Source organism: Esox lucius, chromosome 21, assembly GCF_011004845.1.
Source record: "Esox lucius isolate fEsoLuc1 chromosome 21, fEsoLuc1.pri, whole genome shotgun sequence".
Classification (NCBI taxonomy): Eukaryota; Metazoa; Chordata; class Actinopteri; order Esociformes; family Esocidae; genus Esox; species Esox lucius.
In genome coordinates this window covers 29,529,243-29,553,057 of record NC_047589.1, presented here as the reverse complement: position 1 = coordinate 29,553,057, position 23,815 = coordinate 29,529,243, and the positions used below count along the sequence as shown (strand labels likewise).

At 44.9% G+C, this 23,815-nt stretch overlaps 1 protein-coding gene across 20 annotated transcripts in view; it reads right to left on the bottom strand.

Moving 5' to 3' along the window:
- The window catches only part of eya1 (EYA transcriptional coactivator and phosphatase 1), a 101,275-nt gene that overhangs the window by 12,616 nt on the left and 64,844 nt on the right, over window positions 1-23,815 (bottom strand). For 14 of the 20 annotated variants that reach the window (XM_020042004.3, XM_020042002.3, XM_010885974.5 and 11 more), the window contains 5 exons: window positions 20,993-21,075; window positions 18,582-18,861; window positions 16,758-16,900; window positions 15,541-15,624; window positions 10,183-10,272 (listed from right to left, as the gene is read on the bottom strand). In XM_020042004.3, the coding sequence (XP_019897563.1) occupies window positions 10,183-10,272; window positions 15,541-15,624; window positions 16,758-16,900; window positions 18,582-18,861; window positions 20,993-21,075 (680 nt within the window). The remainder of the gene's footprint in view (window positions 1-10,182; window positions 10,273-15,540; window positions 15,625-16,757; window positions 16,901-18,581; window positions 18,862-20,992; window positions 21,076-23,815) is intronic. The other 6 variants (XM_020042010.3, XM_020042012.3, XM_020042011.3 and 3 more) reach the window with 1 other exon arrangement.

Sequence of the window (23,815 nt, the reverse complement as noted above, 5' to 3'; positions counted from 1 at the left end):
ATACAGGCCTTTTAATTCGGCAGGAATTACGACACAATTAACAGTTGTGTTCCAGTGGGGCCCATGGCTGGCTGGACCCTGGACCCCAAGGAAGAAAGGCTGAGGGGGCCAGAGGAGTGCAGAGGAGTGCAGAGTCTCCCACCATTAGGGCCCTGGCCAGCCTGCCCAGCTATTCTGCTGTGGCTCTTACAGTAACTATGGCTGGGCATCCTCACAAACGGCCCTTGGCACAGCACACTGGTTCTCATCAAGATAAGTTCACTTCGTAGGACGCAGGGAGCCATTTGGGAGCTACTTGTTAAGGCCTCATAAACACCGCCTAGGCTCAGGAGCTGGAGTAGAGTTGGGTTAGCTAAGTGACTGACTGACTGGCTTTACTGACTGACTGGCTGAATTTACTGACTGACTGACTGACTGGCTTTACTGACTGACTGGATTTACTGACTTACTGACTGACTGACTGGCTGGCTTTACTGACTGACTGGATTTACTGACTGGCTTTACTGACTGACTGACTGGCTTTACTGACTGACTGACTGACTGGCTTGACTGACTGACTGACTGGTGACATAACGGAAATGCCTCAAGTCCCTGATGCCCTTTAAATGACATATTCCACAATCACGGTCTGCCCAGCCCGACAATCAAACAGCTCCTTGAACTCAGCACACATATTCCCACTCTGTCCTCCTCTCACTTTCATTCCACCGCTCTCTCTTCCCTCCCATGGCACCCCCCTCATCCTTTCAGTCCCCCTCCGTCCTCTCTTCCCTGTACATTACTGTTCTCCCCTCACCAAGCAGAACTCCTTGCTAACCCTACAATCACCCCTAACCGTCTCCAGATGGTCCTACTGTACGACCAGACCAGGCCCGTGTCATAAATGGCATCCTATCGCTTACATAACGTGCTCCTTTTGACCAGAGCCCTATGGTTGGGGTCAGAAACAGGGAGCGGCGTAGGGGATAGGGGTGTATTTGGGAAGCAGACAGGACCCTCCACCCACTACAATTCACTGGTAATTACTTCTTATGCAAACACTTTGTCTTTCTGTTTAATTCATCAGTCCTACTTGTCTTTTCTTTTTCATGAATCCGTCCATCTGACAGGGGGAGTAGACAACCGAGAAACTGAAGACAGAGGAGAGAAAGAGGTTGAGGAAGAAAGTAGGAGGGGAGGAGAGGAAAAAAGAAAGAGGAAGAGAGGCAGAAAGGAGGAGAGGAGAAGAAAAGCGGAGGTCAAGAAAAGAGGAGGATAGGAAGAGATGAAGAGAGGAAGCAACCGTGTGGAGCAAGAACAAAATATCTATGGATCACTGTTTCCATCTTCCTAAGATCCCAAACTCTCTCTCTCTTCTTCTCTGTCCTGCCCTGCTGAAACCTTTTCATTGTAGCGGAGGACGGGTATCAGAGGGCTCTTTGTTCCTGTGGCGACCGTCTGTCATGAACCAATCAGAGAGTGACTGGGTCTTCCTGTATTCCAGAGAGGACAGGAGAGACAGACTGACAGAGGACGAGAAGGTGAGAATGAAAGAGAGAACATGGAACAGAGAGAGAGGAGCTGCACAAAGCTGTTCACTATCTAAATGTTCCCTTTTTTCTTCTATAGACCTGGTAGGTAAATATTTTATGCCTGGCTGCCTTCATTGACAACAATCCTGCTATTTTCTCTCCGGTTTTTCCACTCTCTTCAGGTGAGATGTGGTCAGTGGGACCTGACTAAATGACAAAGCTGGGGTGTGATTAGCGCTAGCTAATAGCCATCATCACAAAGAGAGAGACAGACACAGGGACAGAAAAAGAGAGCAAACATTCCTTCTGGCCCCACAAGGTAATTCCATGTGAAGAAGGCCCACCTGAGGTTTGCAGGTTCTCTACCTCCACATGGCAGCCTCTGTCATCCCCCCCTATCTGCTCCACTGACAGGATGGCTGTGTGTGTATGTGTGTGTGTGTGTGTGGGAAGGGAGGTCCATCACTGTGACCCCCACGACTCTCTTTCTCTGTTCCCACCAACAGGTGGCCCTGGCTGGGGGGCAAGGTGGGGAGGGGGAGGTTCGGAGGCGTGGAGGTGGGTGAATGATTACCTCCAGGGTCAGTAACAGGATGTGGAAACAAAGAGCAGTTCTTCAGACCCACTTCATTCCAATCCACAATCTGTGCCTCAACAGTCACGGAATTCAAACAGCCACGCCAAACAAAGCACAGGTACCAGCCCTCTCTCTGGCTTCACATCAATTCACACAACAGAGAAGACGAGTAGGGAAAGAAAGAGCGAGAGACATAGAAAGAGGAAAAAGAGAGAGAGAGGGAAGAGAGAGAGGGAAGAGAGAATATTCCCAGACTGCAAGGCTCTAAAGAAGTGATAGATCACAGGGGCAAGTGGAAACAAAACCACAGGTCAACACTGAAGTATATAAAACTATGAATTACAATTAATTACAATGATAGATGCTGTACATTTCATTATTTATTTTTTCACAATTAATTATATGTTATTTATACATTCCTGGGATAATATACATGTTTAAAGCCAACTGGGCATATTGATGGTGTATCAAATCTCAAACATTTCTAAATGTTTCCTTTCTAGCAAACCTCCCATAGGCTTGGTTTGGGGGGTCTCTTGACAATCTCTCCGTCTCTCTTGGTTCTCACTCCCCCCTTTCTCTCTCTATCCTCTCTTTTCTTTAAATATCTGTGTCTCCCTCTCGCTCCCCCCCTCATCAAGCAGGTGTTAAAACTCCCTCCTTAAGGCAAGAGGTCTGTTCTTTAACACCATCATTTGTCATCAGACATTTAGTCAGTAATGTTGTGTTTTCCACATACCCTGACCCCTATTTCAAGCAGCTACGCTACACTGTGCTTCAGTAGGGGGCTGGGGGAGGGAGTGATGATACAGCTATGCTACACTGTGCTTCAGTAGGGGGCTGGGGGAGGGAGTGATGATACAGCTATGCTACACTGTGCTCCAGTAGGGGGCTGGGGGAGGGAGTGATGATACAGCTATGCTACACTGTGCATCAGTAGGGGGCTGGGGGAGGGAGTGATGATACAGCTATGCTACACTGTGCATCAGTAGGGGGCTGGGGGAGGGAGTGATGATACAGCTACGCTACACTGTGCATCAGTAGGGGGCTGGGGGAGGGAGTGATGATACAGCTACGCTACACTGTGCATCAGTAGGGGGCTGGGGGAGGGAGTGATGATACAGCTATGCTACACTGTGCTCCAGTAGGGGGCTGGGGGAGGGAGTGATGATACAGCTATGCTACACTGTGCTTCAGTAGGGGGCTGGGGGAGGGAGTGATGATACAGCTATGCTACACTGTGCTCCAGTAGGGGGCTGGGGGAGGGAGTGATGATACAGCTATGCTACACTGTGCTTCAGTAGGGGGCTGGGGGAGGGAGTGATGATACAGCTATGCTACACTGTGCTTCAGTAGGGGGCTGGGGGAGGGAGTGATGATACAGCTATGCTACACTGTGCTTCAGTAGGGGGCTGGGGGAGGGAGTGATGATAGGGGTGTAATGCTTAGAGGAGACAGACAGGCAGGCCGGCTTTGAAACCACTACTTTCTCTCTCCAGCCTTTTCAAAACACACCCGTCCTCCTCTTCCAAATCATCCTGCTCCTGGTCCTCTGGGAAAGTGTCTCTCTTTACTATATGTATATACACTCCCTATGTACATTCAAATGTCCTGTCATTTAGCAGGCACTTTTTTCCAAAGACCTGAAACTGATTTTTCACCTCGACGTTTGAAACCGGCGACCACTGAAAAACTGACGCATCCCCAAGGCTGCAATCTATAATCCACTACTGTGGGCTATTATAAAGTCCTGCTGCTGTGTGCATATGTTGTGTGTCTGTGCGTGTGTGTGTGTGTTTGTGTGTTTCTGTGTATGTGAATCTGTGTGTGTGTGTGAATCTGCAGTCTCAGGAGAGAGTTCCCTGTGGCTATAGGTAAAAAAAGCTGTGCTTTTCATTAGCAGCCTAGCACGTTGCTGTGTGTGCGCGTGTGTGTGTGTGTGTGTGTGTGTGTGTGCGCATGTGTTTGCCTCTATCATACTGTGATAGTGACAGATGACATTATCAACACTCACAGTGCATCCTGGGAACTATTAGAGAACCCGCACTGTCACAGGGCTGCTCCCCAGGTATGTGTGTGTGTGTGTGTGTTGGAGGACGTGGAGGTATTGCTGGGCTAATTTAAAACGTCCCAACCTCTCTCTTCCCCCACACTCTCTCTAGCCCTATCTCATTCCATCTCTTTCTTAGTTTCTCTCTCCACACTCATTCTTTCCCTCTCCCTGTCTCCTTCTCTCTCTATCTGAGTGGTTTGCCCTCATGGCCTCTGTCGTCCGGACAGGCGTGCCAGGTTGTTTTTTCCACCCAGGCGGGGTGGGGGTGGGGTGGGGGGGCAGGCTGGGGCCCGCTGAGAGGGCAGGAAAGGGGACTAGGTTAGGTCCAAAGAGGCCACTGGGTCCCACATCTCCACAGGTGACCGTTAGTCACATTGATGCCTACAGCGACTAGCCAGTCATATTCCCACACAGACAGACAGGTCCTAAAGCGCACTTGTACAGTGCATTGGTTAGACCTATAATACACTCATTTACTATGCATCTACCGTACATGAATAAGACTTAAACAAATCTTAATAACTATATATTTACAGTACGTTAGTCAGACCTACACTATTGTTATCAGAAACCCAGAACCCAGGCTCTAATCAATACTACCAACAGACTGAGGAACCCAGGCTCTAATCAATACTACCATCAGACTGAGGAACCCAGGGTTTAATAAATACTACTATCAGACTGAGCAACCCAGGCTCTGATCAATACTAATGCCAGACTGAGGAACCCAGGCTAATCAATACTACCATCAGACTGAGGAACCCAGGGTCCAATACATAATACCATCAAACTGAAGAACACAGGCTCTAATCAAAACTACCATCAAACTGAGGAACCCAGAGTTTACTAAATACTACCATCAAATGAAGAACCCAGGCTCTAATCAAAACTACCATCAAACTGAGGATTTAGAACAGAAAACCAGTGTGTACATATGTGTGTGTGAGTGTGTGTATATGTGAGCGTGAATATATGTGTGTGTGTGAGTGTGTGTATATGTGAGCGTGAATATATGTGTGTGTGTGTGTGTTACTATATTGGTGATGACCAGATGTCATGGTAAATCATGACTAGTACATTTTGGTTGTCCACTTTATAAACATTAATTTTTAGGCTTGGAATTAAGGTTAGGGATAGCGTTCTAATGAGTTTTAGGGTTAGAACTGGGATTAAGGTTAGGGATAGCGTTCTAATGAGTTTTAGTGTTAGAACTGGGATTAAGGTTAGGGATAGCGTTCTAATGAGTTTTAGTGTTAGAACTGGGATTAAGGTTAGGGATAGCGTTCTAATGAGTTTTAGGGTTAGAACTGGGATTAAGGTTAGGGATAGCGTTCTAATGAGTTTTAGGGTTAGAACTGGGATTAAGGTTAGGGATAGCGTTCTAATGAGTTTTAGTGTTAGAACTGGGATTAAGGTTAGGGATAGCGTTCTAATGAGTTTTAGTGTTAGAACTCGGATTAAGGTTAGGGATAGCGTTCTAATGAGTTTTAGGGTTAGAACTGGGATTAAGGTTAGGGATAGCGTTCTAATGAGTTTTAGTGTTAGAACTGGGATTAAGGTTAGGGATAGCGTTCTAATGAGTTTTAGTGTTAGAACTCGGATTAAGGTTAGGGATAGCGTTCTAATGAGTTTTAGGGTTAGAACTGGGATTAAGGTTAGGGATAGCGTTCTAATGAGTTTTAGGGTTAGAACTGGGATTAAGGTTAGGGATAGCGTTCTAATGAGTTTTAGTGTTAGAACTCGGATTAAGGTTAGGGATAGCGTTCTAATGAGTTTTAGTGTTAGAACTCGGATTAAGGTTAGGGATAGCGTTCTAATGAGTTTTAGGGTTAGAACTGGGATTAAGGTTAGGGATAGCGTTCTAATGAGTTTTAGTGTTAGAACTCGGATTAAGGTTAGGGATAGCGTTCTAATGAGTTTTAGTGTTAGAACTCGGATTAAGGTTAGGGATAGCGTTCTAATGAGTTTTAGGGTTAGAACTGGGATTAAGGTTAGGGATAGCGTTCTAATGAGTATTAGGGTTAGAACTGGGATTAAGGTTAGGGATAGCGTTCTAATGAGTTTTAGGGTTAGAACTGGGATTAAGGATAGGGATAGCGTTCTAATGAGTTTTAGGGTTAGAACTGGGATTAAGGATAGGGATAGCGTTCTAATGAGTTTTAGGGTTAGAACTGGGATTAAGGTTAGGGATAGCGTTCTAATGAGTATTAGGGTTAGAACTGGGATTAGAAATTAAGGGACGGTTTACGGAGGTAGTGTTAAGTTCAAACGTCCTCACAAATATAGTAAAATAAGAGTGTGTGAGTGTGTGTGTTGGGGGGGGTGTTGATAGAGCTGGTGAGTGACGATTCAGAGGAAAGTCATAAAAAGAAAGAGGGCATGCCGAAGAGGTCAACCGGGATCAGTTACCCCACTCCCCCTTTCTCTCACTCTTATTCCCTCCCCCTCTCTTCTCTCACTCTCTCCCTTTCTTTATTTCCCTTACTCTTTCAGCCTCACCCTCTCCCTTTCTGCCCCCCCCTCACCGAAATGCTGAGACCAGTCCTACACACACACACACACACACACACACACACACACACGGCCTACAAGCAGACCTTGGAACCAGGAAATGGAAGGTAGCAGGGAGAAGAGGCCATCTTGTATGATTGCAATGTTTAGAGGCCCCAGACACAGCCCCAATCAGGTCTGGCCCCCAAACGGCAACACACAGCCCTCCCTACACCTGACCCGGCCCAGCAGGCTTCCCATGGGTCAGAAGGAGTGCCCTACAGAGGGAACAGTGTGTCATTTGGGAGTAGGAGTCTGGTCTCTGTTGTAACTCAGTCAACATGTTGTTTCTCTATGGTTTGGCCCTTCAGTGTTCTGACGCAAAGCCAGCTTCTTATAAAGGACTGGATCTTACAGTTATGAATGTCATGCTGTTGAGAAACACGTGCGTTTCGCTGGGCAAGAACGGCATGCTACACACACACACACACACACACACACACACACACACACACACACACACACACACAGCCACTAAGGCCCACTAAGGGCCACTAACCCAACACCTGTGTGGTTGAACCCCCTCTGGGGGCCTCTTTATGACTGAATTAGACGGTCCATAGGCATTTCTGCACATGCTTAAATACATACAGCACATAACTGGACATACTTAAATACAAACATAACTTCTGCTCCCTGCCCTGCTGGCTGCCATGTATTTATAGTGGGGTTCTTTATAGCTCTGTTTTAGATGAGCCACTGAATGTAAACCAGAGACAGAGGAAACTCACCGCTGGAATCCCAAATGGCACTCTCATCCCACATTTAGTGCACTTGTTTGGACTGTTATAAATGCATAACACAGGGTTGACACACACTGCGGGGGGAGTGGGGGGGGGGTGGAGTAGTCCACCCAGGAGATGGGAGTCCCGGAGCTACTCCTGCCTCCACGGACATATTGAACCCAGGTGAGAAGTCGATCCCTGTGTGACTTCAGCAGCATAGAAAGGATGCATGAAGACCTTTCCCTGCGATCAGGACAACGACATGTGCTGAAGGCTGTCCTGGTCTGTCTCCCATTATGCCGCAGCAGACTTGACCATGCTCTTTTAGTCAGCGCGCTACTCCACATGGGAAAAACTCAGGGCTGTTTAAAATGTACAAAGCAAATGTAAAATTCTGGGCTTCAAAGTGTTAAAAGTAGGGTTCAAATGCAAAAATTCCCATCGTTGAGATACAGCAGATGTAAAATATGCGTTGAATAATTGCATGAGCAGTGAACAGCCAGACTGCCAGTTCATCTGTGAGCGCTTCTGTCACACATGAAACAAACCGAACACGGGCACATGTCGGAGGGAAAAACCACATTTAAAGCTTTTGTCACAAACTGACACATTTGAAATGACTGGGGCACATCTATTATAGAACGTGCCATTTCTTCTGGGTTGTAACGATTGGGCGAAAGCATAAGGAAATATTTAAGCAGCCAATTGGAGCCAATTAACTTTGATCACGGTGACTGGGTTTGGAATCGTTCAGTCACTCTGGCTGTCGGAGGAAGAACAAACATTTCATTTCTTTCTTTCTCTCTCTTTTGTCCATCCCACCCACCATCCTTCACTCATTTTCTCTCCTGTTTTTCTCTTGTTCTCGTTTCTGGCGTTCAACTGTCTGAGAACTGGACTGCGAGGTGGAAAGAGGAGATCAGCCTGAAGCAGAGCACACTGGGAAACCAGTTCAGGGGTGTCAGAGTCACGGGGTGGGGGGGCAGGGAGGGGGAGGCAGGGGGGTATAGGGACAGGAGGGAGAGAGAGGCAGGGAGGTGAAGAAGCAGGAGGGAGAGAGAGGCAGGGAGGTGAAGAGGCAGGAGGGAGAGAGAGGCAGGGAGGTGGAGAGGCAGGGAGAGGAGAGAGAGGCAGAAGGGAGAGAGAGACAGGGAGTTGGAGAGAGAGGCAGCAGGGAGAGAGAGGCAGGGAGGTGGAGAGAGAGGCAGGGAGGGAGAGGCAGGGAGGTGGAGAGAGAGGCAGGGAGGTGGAGAGAGAGGCAGGGAGAGGAGAGAGAGGCAGGCAGGTGGAGAGAGAGGCAGGGAGAGGAGAGAGAGGCAGGGAGAGGAGAGAGAGGCAGGGAGGGAGAGAGAGGCAGGGAGGGAGAGAGAGGCAGGGAGGGAGAGAGAGGCAGGCAGGTGGAGAGAGAGGCAGGCAGGTGGAGAGAGAGGCAGGCAGGTGGAGAGAGAGGCAAGGAGAGGAGAGAGAGGCAGGGAGGGAGAGAGAGGCAGGGAGGTGGAGAGAGAGGCAGGCAGGTGGAGAGAGAGGCAAGGAGAGGAGAGAGAGGCAGGCAGGTGGAGAGAGAGGCAGGGAGAGGAGAGAGAGGCAGGGAGGGAGAGAGAGGCAGGGAGGTGGAGAGAGAGGCAGGGAGGTGGAGAGAGAGGCAGGGAGAGGAGAGAGAGGCAGGGAGAGGAGAGAGGGGCAGGGAGAGGAGAGAGAGGCAGGGAGGTGGAGAGAGAGGCAGGGAGAGGAGAGAGAGGCAGGCAGGTGGAGAGAGAGTCAGGGAGAGGAGAGAGAGGCAGGGAGAGGAGAGAGGGGGAGTGAGGGAGAGAGGGGGAGTGAGGGAGAGTGGGTTGGGGTTTAGCCATAATGATGACTGTGGATGTTACTAGTGACGACCAGGGTTCTGGGCTGGCTGTAAGGACTGCTCCAAGGTCAGTGTTCAACTAAAAGCGCTGACTAGACCTGCTAATCTAGGATCAAATGTGCCTTGTTGATCTTTAAGAATGACATCCAAGAGCAGCACTGTAAGGTGCTTTCTAACTACAGCACAGGGACTTCAGATTGATCAGTACTGTTGGTGTAGGCCTCAGCAGACAGACAGAGTAATGCCAGACAGAGTAATGCAGTAATGTGTGGCTGTCCTGGGCTATGGATGGACTGGCCAGGGAAGGCCGGCTGACACCCACAGCACGCCATTACGTTAATGGGTACTGTAATATGAGGTACTGTAGTGTGAGTACTGTAATATGAGGTACTGTAGTGTGAGTACTGTAATATGAGGTACTTTAGTGTGAGTACTGTAATATGAGGTACTGTAGTGTGAGTACTGTAATATGAGGTACTGTAGTGTGAGTACTGTAATATGAGGTACTTTAGTGTGAGTACTGTAATATGAGGTACTGTAGTGTGAGTACTGTAATATGAGGTACTTTAGTGTGAGTACTGTAATACAAGGAAATGTAGTGTGAGCGTTGCTATATGAGGTACTGTAGTGTGAGTACTGTAATATGAGGTACTTTAGTGTGAGTACTGTAATACGAGGAAATGTAGTGTGAGCGTTGCTATATGAGGTACTGTAGTGTGAGTACTGTAATATGAGGTACTTTAGTGTGAGTACTGTAATATGAGGAAATGTAGTGTGAGCGTTGCTATATGAGGTACTGTAGTGTGAGTACTGTAATATGAGGTACTTTAGTGTGAGTACTGTAATATGATGTACAGTAGTGTAAGTACTGTAATATGAGGCACAGTGAGTCCAATAACCTGAAAGAAACACAGTCATACCTCCAAGTCGTTGAAGAATAAATGTGTATCTGCAAGGTTGAAGATCATTTCTTCCATTCTCAGTCCTAGTGAAACCGACGTGGGTGGATCCTGAAAGAAAACAACATGCAAACATCAGGAATTAGCAGGAATATGACCACAAACACATAAATACACAACATGGATATGTCTACATAATTAATGACACAAGCCATAGAGAATGTAAAGAATAAAATGAATACATGATATACAATAATACAATTATTTATTTATTATTATTATATATAGCTGTTTAAATAAAATAAATAGTGAAGGCCAATTCATGTGTTCATGTTCTAGGTACAGTATAGAACTATGTATCTCCTATTAAACAAAACATTCCGGGTTTTTACTTGTTGATCTAGAACTCATCATAAATTATTCTGTAGAACTAATTATCAACACTTTAAACTCCCAGATTCCCCTTTAATTCTAGAACACTCTGACATCATAAATACAGGAAGACACGACAGACCTAAAGTAAAGCAGTAGTGTTGATCATCTAGCCTACCTGCATGGAGCACACTCTGTCACACACACACTCTGTCACACACAAACACACACACAGACAATTCTACCAGCTGCTAAAGTTTCCCAAATTTCACATTAATATAAACATTCCTTTATCTAACAATTACTTGTGCCATGTTTTAGTTAGCAATACGATGAATAATATAATTATGGTCTGAAAGAGCATCTGGCCAGGGTTGGTGCTTGTCACTACCCTAAATCTTAAACCCTACCCTAACCCTACTCAACACAACTTCAGCAAGGCCACTTCAGAGTCTGGATGTACAACCTAATCACAGGGGCGGAGCTGTGGGCAGTCTTTTCTAAAGTCATTATAGGAGCACCACTGTGTTAAACATTATAATAAGCACATACCACTGAGTGCCTCTGCACTGAATTAGTCATCAAACATGTGCAAGCATGTTTTACATTTCACCACTGACCTGGCAAAAATCCACAAAAAACATTCACACTCTCTTTATTTAACAGACTCTCTCTTAATTTAACATGCTCTCTCCCTTTATTTAACATTCTCTCTCTCATTTTAACATACTCTGTCTATTTAACATACTCTCTCTTTATTTAATATACTTCCTCTCTCTATGTAACATTGCCTCTTTCTTTGTTTAACATACTCTCTCTCTTTATGTAACATTTTCTCTTTATTTAACATAATCTCTCTTTGTTTAACATACTCTCTTTCTTTATTTAACATACTCTCTCTTTATTTAACATACTCTCTATTTATTTAACATTCTCTATTTATGTAACATTCTCTCTTTAACATAAACTCTCTTTATTTAACATACTCTCTCTTTATTTAACATACTCTCTCTTTATTTAACATACTCTCTCTTTATTTAACATACTCTCTCTATTTATGTAACATTCTCTCTTTAACATAAACTCTGTTTATTTAACATACTCTCCATGTAACATTCTCTCTCCCTTTTTTTAACATCCTCTCTCTCATTTTTAACATAATCTCTCTCATTCTTTCTCTCCTTCAGTTTTTTTCTTCTTTTCTAATCTCAGTTAAATTGGAAACCAGATTTAACACAGAAATCAATTATTTCAAACTTTTTCCCCTCCCTCCCTTCCCCCCAAAATTCAATTTCTTAAGGTCTTAAGTTTCCTGACAAAGTCTAGATACAAAGGCCAACTGTGGGATTGAGAGGGTCTCCAGCCATGACACCAAGCAGTGTGTGTGTGTGTGTGTGTGTGTCTATGTGTTTCTGTGTGTATTCAAGCGTGTGTGTGTGTGTGTGTGTGTTACAGAGTTAAACCAGCTGAAGACACATCGGAGCTCTCCACTGATTACCTGTCATGCCCCACAATGTACCACAGCTCCCCATAATGTCCCTCAATACTAACTTCTTTACCACACAAGAAGAACTTAGTCCCCCCTCGGACCTCATTAGGCTGGGTGTTCTCGTCCTGTCTCAACCCACCCGGTCCCTTCCGCTACACCTCTGAAACAGTTCCAGTGGTGTAGTCAGGGCTGCGTTAGTTTGGTGGGAAAAGGGTTATGGGTAAAGTGCCTCTCCAATTAAATCTAGACAATCAGAAGAGGGAGTTAAGAATACAAGAGCACACACACACACACACACACACACACTAACACTAAGAGGCCCAGCTCCATTAAGCCCAACCCCCCCACCACCTGTCCCGGTTCCTCAGTGCCATCTACAGGGGCGCCAAGTCCCCCTGCCTCCTCCGACGCCCCCCCACAGCTCCGACCCGTCCAAGGCAACAGCCCCACAGCTGGCCTCAGACATCAGTTTCATAAAGCTGCCGTGATGCCAATTAAGAGAACTGATAAGCACAGCATAGTGTGTGTGTGTGTGTGTGTCTGTGAATGTGTGTGTGCGTGACAGTATTTCAATGGGTATGTAGGAGAGAGTGTATGTGTGTGTGTGTGTGTGTGTGGGTGAGAGTGTGTGTCTGTGGGAGAAAGTGTGTGTGTATGTGACAGAGTGTGTGTGTGTGTGTGCGCGCACTTGGATATGTCCCTATTTATAGGCCCTGGGCAAGCCTGCCAACAGCTAGGAGAGACAGATCAAGAGACAGAAAAATTAAAAGAGAAATTTAAAATAACAGAAAGAAAAGAGAATGAGGAGAGAATGAGGAGAGGGAATGAGGAGAGGGCATGAGGAGAGAATGAGGAGAGAGAATGAGAAAAGAGAATGAGGAGAGACAATGAGGAGAGTATGAGGAGAGACAATGAGGAGATAAAATGAGAAGAGAGAATAAGGAGAGAATGAGGAAAGGGAATGAGGAGAGAGAATGAGGAGAGTATGAGGAGAGAAAATGAGAAGAGAGAATAAGGAGAATATGAGGAAAGGGAATGAGAAAAGAGAATGAGAGAGAGAATGAGTAAAGGAGAGAAAAGTAGATAAGTGAGGAAGAAGAGGGAGTCCTTGCCATGTTATGTACCACATAAGGATTCACTAAGAATGGAGTCAGAAGTGTTTCCTGTTTCCGAGAGGCCTGTCGTCAGTGTGCAGGCATGGATATGAATGAATGTGTGTGTATTTGTGTATGTCTGGGTGTGTTTAAGTGTGTTTGTGTGTGTTTAAGTGCCTATGTGTGTGTAGGTGTCTAAGCATGTGTTTGTGTGCGCTTAAGCATGCGCGTGTGTGTGTACGTGTGTGTACGTGTGTTTAAGCGTGAGTATAAGTAAGCGTGTATTCCACCGCCCCTGGAAAGGCCCTCCTTGTCCCTTGGCCCCCTAAGCCGCTCTCTCTTTACCCAGCATGCACAGCTAATGATAAAGTAAATAAACACGTAAGGGTCACGGGGCAGCCCTCTTTCACCCTTAAAGCAAAACAGTGTCCCCTTCAAACACCTAGCTTTAGTCCCAAATGGAATACTATTCCCAATGTAGTGCGCATCTTTGGACTCTGGTGAAAAGCAGTACACTAAAAGGAAATGGGGTCCATTTGGCCCACAAGCAGCTTCAGAGCAGAAGAAAGCGTTGGATCGTGGGCTGCGACGGGTGACGCTTGCTAAGCTCTCTGACACATGAGAACCGATAAGTCATCTTCTGACTTGAAGTAGACAGGAGAAAACCCCAACAAAACCCAAAACAACCAGGAACTGAGGGGAATTCCAGGGAACTCTTAGACATAATAAAAATCAAAACCCTGGGTCGAATTTTATCTAAACAAATATCAGGAGATATTTACATGGATGGAGAAATTAATGAAAATAACAAGTGAAGGTGACCACCATCATGGTAAAGAAGCTACAGTATTCATAATTGTGATGAGTTATAGTAATTGTGAGTAACATGAAGTTAAATAAAACCAATGACCAGTTTAATCCATGAGAATTGGCAATTGCCATATTTCCCAAATTGTTTGTTTAGAAAGTTTAAATTTAGACATGGAGAATTAATACGAAACAACAAACAGAAGGGCCTGGAAAAGTAAACTTTTCTTCTTATCACTACGTGCATATACCATCAACAAACACTGTGAACATGTTTAAATAACTTTCCCAAAACATCTACATGAAGAACACTACATGTTATATAGAATGTATGAAACATTAATCCCATTGTAATAAGATTTACTCTCAGACAATTAGTCGTTAGAGTTTAGATATTAAGGATTTACTCTCAGACAATTAGTCGTTAGAGTTTAGATATTAAGGATTTACTCTCAGACAATTAGTCGTTAGAGTTTAGATATTAAGGATTTACTCTCAGACAATTAGTCTTTAGAGTTTAGATATTAAGGATTTACTCTCAGACAATTAGTCGTTAGAGTTTAGATATTAAGGATTTACTCTCAGACAATTAGTCGTTAGATATTAAGTGGAATGCCTGACTATCCGGACTAGCTTAAAGTTAAAGCTAATTACAGTGGGGAGCTGAGGCCTCAACCTTGGCCAAGGTTCTCCTGGGAAATCAATCTGTGAAAAGAGCCGGATCAAGAAGCACTTCATTAACTCAACGAACAATGTGTCTTTCTGCAGGAGAAGGGAATGCTATGGATGTTTCAATAGTTAGTCGTCCAGCCCAAGATCAGACCAGCCCTAGACAAGACCTAGACAAAACCAGCCCTAGACCAGACCAGCCCTAGACCAGACCAACCCTAAACCAGACCAGACCTAGAAAAGACCAGACCTAGAAAAGACCAGACCTAGAAAAGACCAGACCTAGAGAAGACCAGACCAGCCCTAGACCAGACCAGCCCTAGACGAGAGCAGATCTAGACCAGACCAACCCTAAACCAGACCAACCCTAAACTAGACCAGACCTAGAAAAGACCAGACCAGCGCTAGACCAGATCTAGACTGCAGACCAACCCTATACCCTCTCTAAACCAGACAGGCCCTACCCCAGACCAGCCCTAAACCAGCCTTAGACCAACTCTAGAACAGACCACCCCTCAACCAGTTCCATACTGCACAACTTTTAATCATAAACTAAATAATGAAAAGAGACACAGATATACTAATAGGATATAGGAGGAACAAATACAAAGCACATGCCAAATGGCCCCCTATTCCCTCCACAGTGCCCTATGGGCTCTGGTTAAAAGTAGTGTACTATGTTGGGAGTAGAAAGCCATTTGAGCTTTGGCCACAGGTCTAACAGCTGTGGTCAAATCCTCCAGCAGGCCTCATTAAGAAAACAATTATCAGACTTCTGCTCCATATCTCCTCCCAGACCACCATGCAATCACTCACTCACTCACACACACACACACACACACACACACACACACACACGCAGAGACATGCATACGAACACACACACACACAAACTAAATTCTTCCCGTCTATATTCTGAATGTATGTGTGTGTGTGTGTGTTACTCACCCGGCCATATCGGTTGGCGTAAGACCCAGTGAGCAAGGAATGGAAAACAATAATGGTCTCATCCAGATCCCAGATGAACACTCGCTGAAGTGAGGGAGAAGGAGGGAGAGGGAGGGATGGGGGAGAGGGAGGGATGGGGGAGAGGGCGGGAGAGTGGGGGGAGGGGGTGGGGAGAAAGTAAAAGAGTTAAGCTAAATCAATGGTTGCACTTGGTAGCCTGCAAGGTGATCTCCTGGTCGATACGACGAGGGAGACGGCGTGACAGGGGAGATTGGTGACCAGAGAGACCCGGATCCATTTAGCTGTCATTGTTCACTGCCCTCCACTCTCTCCCCGATTCCCTGACCCGCATCCCAATCAATACTGACCAACTAATTAACTAGATATGTTAACATGCCGTGACGTCATCGTTATAATGGCTTGGAAACGTGGATCGTATTAATAATAAAATATACAAATCCCTCCAGACTGAATCATTAACACTTAATTCTGACATATGGAACACATTTGACAGTTGTTCCCTGTGAGGTTTATGAGCCGTGATTACAGACCGGGTGACCTGCTGTGACCACAGACAGGGTGACCTGCCGTGAGTACAGACTGGGTGAACTGCCGTGACCACAGACAGGGTGACCAGCCGTGACCACAGACAGGGTGACCTGCTGTGACCACAGACAGGGTGACCTGCCGTGACCACAGACAGGGTGACCTGCCGTGAGTAAAGACAGGGTGAACTGCCGTGACCACAGACAGGGTGACCTGCCGTGAGTACAGACCGGGTGAACTGCCGTGACCACAGACAGGGTGGCCTGCCTCTGAGGAGTCATTTACAGATGCCATATTCTAATTTGAGCCAGTTGCCTAGAAAAGGACATTCGCTCTGGAGCAATGGGAAACGTTGATTGTTAAGTGGAATATAGTTAATGGACTTTTTTGTGGCGGTTGATACTTACCTCTCTAAAATACACATTGTATGTGGTGGGGTGTAAACCATTAATGTGAACCTAAGGCACCAATTAAAATACCTTTAATAAACAATTAGCTAATCAATAATGAGTTAACATAATGAACTGGTCCTGTTTTATTCATGTGTATGAAGCGGAAAAGCTTGGTGTGGCATTGGGTGAGTGGATTAGTCTATTGTGAATCAGACAGGGCGAGGCTTTCTGTCGCCAAGGCAGCACAGAGGAAAGCAGGCAAACGCAGTCCTCCTCTACCTCAAGGTCAGAGTCAGGAGGCGGTGACGGATTGTTGTTTCTTCTCCCTCGTCCACGTGACTTTCCATCCGAGGCACGCCGCAATCGATCCGATTCTGAATCTTTAATGGGTGTTGATGGACTGTGAATTGTACTGTACTCTCCTAGAAGAAGAGGAAGGATGGGAGGGAGGGGGACAGGAGAAGGAGGGAAAGTATTAAAAAATAAATAATAATAACAAGAAAGAAAACAACGACGCAATAAAGACATCAGCACTCTGTTTGACTTGATGGTTCAAATACATAACCAGTGCTACAGTTGTGCTCATAGGTTTGCATACCCTGGCATTGATTTAGAATATATGACTGATCATGCAAAAAAAATTAAATAATTTGAAACCATTTATTATCACATAGTTACTTGGCTCCTTTTTAAATCATAATGATAACAGAAATCACCCAAAACGCCCTGATCAAAAGTTTGCATACCCTTGAATGTTTGGCCTTGTTACTGACACACAAGGTGAAAATGGCAATTAAAGGTGAATTTCCCACATCTGTCGCTGTGTATAAATAGTCAATGAGTTTGTTAGCTCTCACGTGGATGCATTGAGCAGGCTAGATACTGAGCCATGGGGAGCAGAAAAAAAACAGTCAAAAGACCTGCGTAACAAGGTAATGGAAATTTATAAAGATGGAAAAGAACATAAAAACATATCCAAAGCCTTGCAAATGCCAGTCAGTACTGTTCAATCACTTATTAAGAAGTGGAAAATTCTGGGATCTCTTGAAACCAAGCCAAGGTCAGGTAGACCAAGAAAGATTTCAGCCAAAACTGCCAGAAGAATTGTTCAGGATACAAAGAGAAACCCACAGGTAACCTCAGGTTAAATACAGGCTGCTCTGGAAAAAACGGTGTTGTTGTTTCAAGGAGTACAATATGACCATACTTGAACAAAAATGAGCTGCATGGTCGAGTTGCCAGAAAGAAGCCTTTACTGTGCCAATGCCACAAAAAAGCCTGGGTACAATATGCCCGACAACACCTTGACAGGACTCTCAGCCACTGGCACACTGTGCACAAGGTCAAGTTGACCCTCCAGTGGTTACAGCATAAAAAGGTGAAGGTTCTGGAGTGGCCATCACACTCTCCTGACCTTAATATCATCGAGCCACTCTGGGAAGATCTCAAACGTATGGTTCATGCAAGAAGACCAAAGAGTTTGCATGACCTGGAGGCATTTTGAGAAGAGAATGGCCAGCTATACCACCTGCAAGAAAACTATTGCAAAAGACTGCACACTGCCATTGATGCTAAAGGGGCTATTACACAGTATTAAGAACTAAGGGTATGCAGACTTTGAACTGGGATTTTTTTTAATTTGTTGCCATTTTTTGTTTTATGATTGTGCCATTCTGTTATGACCTACAGTTGAATGTGAATCCCATAAGGAATAAAGGACATGTGTTTTGCCTGTTCACTCATCTTTTCTTTACAAATGGTACATACAGCTCTGGAAAAAATTAAGAGACAACTGCACCTTTTTCTTTCCTTTCCAAAAAAGTTGGAAAGGAAGGTTTTGAGCGAGTAGCAGAAGGGTTAAAATTAAAAGACCACTGAAAACTGAATGCTTCTGTTCCTCACTCAAAACTTTTCTTTTCAACTTTTTGTCTCTGACAACAAAAATCAATTGCAGAAATACGAGAAATATTTCCACAATAAATAAACCACTGCGTGTAGGTAGAGGAACCGAAGCGGTGCTTTGTGTTAAGGGAGGGGACACACAAGTCAAACAGTTGTAACAAACAGGAGAGTTTCTCGGATGTGAAACCCAGGGATGGTTACCATAATGGCTGGCCCTGGCGTCATAGCCTCCCCCTCCGGAGCCGTCCGATCCGGGGGATGGCGGGTGAGGGGCGGGAGGGGCCTGCGGCCTACCTGCAGAGGCGTCCGTGAGGGCCTGGCTGGTCAGGGCTGTGGGGGGCTCCTGGAGGGTGTAGGTGGCCGTGGTGGAGGGGGTGGTGGGGCTGGTGTTGTTGCTGGTCATGTAGGGAGAGGTGTAGGGAGAGCTGTTGTAATACTGGGCGTACTGGCCCTGACCAAAGGCCGGGTAGCTGGGGTAGTCCTGGAGGGGGAGACGGAGAGACAGACGGGACAGAGACAGGACAGAGACGATGGGGACAGACGGGACAGAGACAGACAGGACAGAGATAGATAGAATAGAGATAGATGGGACAGAGACAGACAGGACAGAGATAGATAGAACAGAGATAGATAGATAGATAGGACACAGATGGATGGGATAGAAACAGACAGGATAGAGACAGACAGGACAGAGATAGATACGAGAGACAGACAGAACAGACAAAGACCAGGACAGACACAGAAGAAGGGAGGAGACAATGAGAGGGAGAAAGAGACATAGAGCCCAATAAAAAGGGAGAGGGGAGCGGGGGGATGGAGAGAATGAGAGAAAAGGAGAAAGAGTGGGGGGGATAAATCATGTTGGACATGTCCTGCATCAGTGCTACTTTACAGGGCAGATTCCAAAATATAAATGCAAACATCTGTCTTCTCTGTCCTACATCTGGACAGCAATCTGTCCTGGTCTGCGCCTCACTAAAAAAGCATGCTATTTCATATTCAGTGCACCACTTCTGACCAACAAATATGCCCAGCAAAGGGAACAGTTTGCCCGTTGGGCTAGCAGTAGCAGAAAATCCCTGTCGACAACCTGTAGTTTAACACCTGTTGTGTTTTACTGAATCCTTTAATTTAATACCTGTTGTGTTTTACTGAATCCTTTAATTGAATACCTGTTGTGTTTTACTGAATCCTTTAATTTAATATATGTTGTGTTTGACTGAATCCTTTAATTGAATACCTGTTGTGTTTTACTGAATCCTTTAATTTAATACCTGTTGTGTTTTACTGAATCCTTTAATTGAATTAATGTTGTGTTTTACTGAATCCTTTAATTTAATACCTGTTGTGTTTCACTGAATCTTTTAATTTAATTAATGTTGTGTTTTACTGAATCCTTTAATTTAATACCTGCTGTGTTTTACAGATTCCAGTAGTTTAATACCCGCAGTGTTTTACTTAATCATGTGGTTAAATACCTGCTGTGTTTTACTGAAACATGTGGTTAAATACCTGCTGTGTTTTACTAAATCCTGTTGTGTTTTACTGAATCCTGTAGTTCAAAACCTGTTGTGTTTTACTGAATCCTGTTGTGTTTTACTGAATCCTGTTGTGTTTTACTGAATCCTGTTGTGTTTTACTGAACCCTGTAGTCCAGAACCAGCTGTGTTTTACTGAATTCAGTAGTTTAAAACCTGTTGTGTTCTATTGAATCCTGTAGTTCCATACCTGTTGCGTTTTACTAAATCCTGTTGTTCCAAACCTGTTGTGTTTTACTGAATTCAGTAGTTTAAAACCTGTTGTGTTCTATTGAATCCTGTAGTTCCATACCTGTTGTGTTTTACTAAATCCTGTTGTTCCAAACCTGTTGTGTTTTACTAAATCCTGTTGTGTTTTACTAAATCCTGTTGTGTTTTACTAAAACCTGTTGTGTTCTATTGAATCCTGTAGTTCCAAACCTGTTGTGTTTTACTAAATCCTGTTGTGTTCTATTGAATCCTGTAGTTCCATACCTGTTGTGTTTTACTAAATCCTGTTGTTCCAAACCTGTTGTGTTTTCCTAAATCCTGTTGTGTTTTACTAAAACCTGTTGTGTTCTATTGAATCCTGTAGTTCCAAACCTGTTGTGTTTTACTAAATCCTGTTGTGTTTTACTAAAACCTGTTGTGTTCTATTGAATCCTGTAGTTCCATACCTGTTGTGTTTTACTAAATCCTGTTGTTCCAAACCTGTTGTGTTTTACTAAATCCTGTTGTGTTTTACTGAATCCTGTTGTGTTTTACTAAAACCTATTGTGTTCTATTGAATCCTGTAGTTCCATACCTGTTGTGTTTTACTAAATCCTGTTGTGTTCTATTGAATCCTGTAGTTCCATACCTGTTGTGTTTTACTAAATCCTGTTGTTCCAAACCTGTTGTGTTTTACTAAAACCTGTTGTGTTCTATTGAATCCTGTAGTTCCAAACCTGTTGTGTTTTACTAAATCCTGTTGTGTTTTACTAAAATCTGTTGTGTTCTATTGAATCCTGTAGTTCCAAACCTGTTGTGTTTTACTAAATCCTGTTGTGTTTTACTAAAACCTGTGGTGTTCTATTGAATCCTGTAGTTCCATACCTGTTGTGTGCTGTTGAATCCAGTCGAGTTTGTGAGGGAATTGCTTCCTGCGTACAGGCCTGACGTGGTGGTGAATGTGCCACCTGGGGAAGACAACACGCATGGCTAACAGTTAAGGGTTGTACACACAGTATTACATAAAATGTATATGTAACACGAATACATGATGTACCATACCATGTCCATACATTATCAGAGCTCATTAGAACAGGTTAACAGTGATATTGGCATGTAGAGAATATTGCAACACTTTAGAATAGCACATAACTACAGACATACACCAATGAAATACTAAATCTTCACTTTAGGGAAAAGGGGTTTCCAGGGAGCCGACAGTGAGTATCAGAGGGAGGAGGGAGGAAGAAAGAAAACAGGGTTGGGGGCTCAAAACAGTAGCCTTATCTACCGCCTCTTCCTTCCTTATCAATGATTGGATCTGGCTTGATGAATGACAGGGGGAGGGGGCGGGTCCTGCTCTCTCAGGCGTCACTGGGCCTGAGTGTTGTGAACAGTGAGTCTGTTGTGTCTGATTCACAGGGGGTCAGGAGGCAGGGTCCAGGAGGTTACAGGGACAGAGGGTGAGGGAAAGAGGGAGGGGGGAGAGCTAGAGGGAGAAACAAGGTAGAGAAAGAGAGAGAATGTGCAGACCTATTCGACATCCTGCTAATTAATATTTATAATATTCCGTCAAAACGGCTAATGAATATGTATAATAATCTGTCATTTCTTTCAGTTGTCTTAAAAGAGGCATCTCTAGTTCTAATTAAATCATTTAAAGAAGCCATGATAGGATCTAATGGTTGAATAATGAAGACACATGACTTGAGTAATAGGGGCCTGTGGTCTTGCTGCACTCCATGGAACAGAGGGATGAGGAGAGGACAAGAGAGACAGGAGCCTCTGTCCACACCACCCAACTCTCTGGTTAGTTAAGGCGACAGCAGGAGAAGACGCTCCCAGGGGACCAGAGTCCAAAATGGCACCTAATTACCCAGAGTCCTGGTCACAATCAGGGAACCAGGTACATCCTTCGACGATGGAACCATCTGTTTGGTCTTAGTTCATGACAATATTCAGCTAAACCATGATGATAGTAGAGATTTCTTAAAGAGAGATATTCCTCTTTAAACTAAAGTCTCTTCCTTTTTCCCAAAGAGATATTTAGGGATTTTTACATTGACACTATTCTTGTCTCTGCATCCAGCATGAAGCAAGACTTTTGTGAACCAATCCTAACCAGTACTAACAGAATGCCTGGATGTTTGTTGGAACAGTTAGAAATGCTAAAACCCCTTAAAAATAGCGTAAAAACCTGTTAGCATCTTCCTCACAGACAGGTAAATGATAACGTTTTTACTCAGGTTCATGTGACACTGAGGAGCTAACCGAAGGGTCTCACTACCAATGTACAGAACAACCCTTTTTACAGGACCAACAAAAGCCAACAGAGAAACCATGCGTTCCCACTAAAGTCCCCCAAAGTCCTCCATAAAAACCAACACCACTCCTCGAGACTTCTAACGACTGGTACAGATTTCACTGATGAGTTAGTTAGCTACTAACCTAAGACATCTTCATTAGTCTTTCCACCAACTACTTCCCTACCTCCGAGTGTAGATGAATTTACCGTTCCCAAAGACAAACAGAGTCTTTCATCATGTGGTCAACACACATATATACACACACACACACACACACCCTTTCATCCTGTGATCATTGCCCCCATCAAGAAAACCACCTCCCACACCGTGACCAAGCTAAAACAGATCCTTCACTAAGGCTGGAGGAGGGGGCAGGAGTTTGTGTGTTCACAGAGGACAGAATGTGTGTGTGTGCCTGTGTATATGTGTGTGTGTGCGCGTGTGTGTATACGTGTATGTGTGGGTGTGTATATGTGTGAGTGTGTGTGTGTGTGTGTATGTGCGTATGTGAGTTTGTGTGAGTGTATGTGTGAACGCCAGCCAGCTAGCCAAGCCACCACTACCGCAGCAAAATAAAATGCTCTTAGAAGATAGAGATCCAGCATTCAGTGAAATAGCTTCACCCAGCTTCTCTGGCTGACCCTTTGGCTGTCAGACCAAGACACAGCACCTGTAGGACTGCTGTTCCCAATTCCTCTCTGTCACTTTCTCCTTTTATCAAAACATTTCCCTTCTGTTTTATTGTTTAGTAGGGATTCTCTCCTTTTCCCTCCCTCCCTCCCTCCCTCCCTCCCACTGCCTCTTTCGCTCCCTTTCTCTCTGAGTTTCGGTTGGGGACCACTTAATGTTGCACACTAAAGTGAAAGTACCCCTTGGAAAAGAGAAAAAAAGAGTAGGGGAAAGTTTGAACGACAACAAATTAGCCAGATGCACAGTTCACAAGCCATAAAAGCTCTCTGTCTCAGGGGCACAGTGGACTGACATAGGGACACAGGCGAGTGACATAGGGGCAACAGGCGAGTGACATAGGGGCCCAGTGAATTGACAGAGGCTTTTACGATAGAAGAAATAAGGTGTCATTTGGAAAGAAGCCCAGTCTGGCGGGGTTGTGGGGACGTAGAGGTTTCACTGGGGGAGACGTTCCCGACCCCCTGTCCTGCTCCAGTCTGCTGGCTCACTCAAGACCAGACACCATCTCTCTCCTGGCCTTTCTCCCTCCATCCCGCCTTGCGTCTCCAGTTGGGAGTCCATTTTCTGTGGTTGATCAGTGGCCTAGCCATGGGCTATGTCTATCATCAGCGCACAATATTTGTAGCAGAAGTTGGTATGCCCCACTGGGAAAAGGCAATCAGGTCCAGATGGGCTTCTTTTAAAAGGCCCAGAGTAGAGTGGGACAGACTGA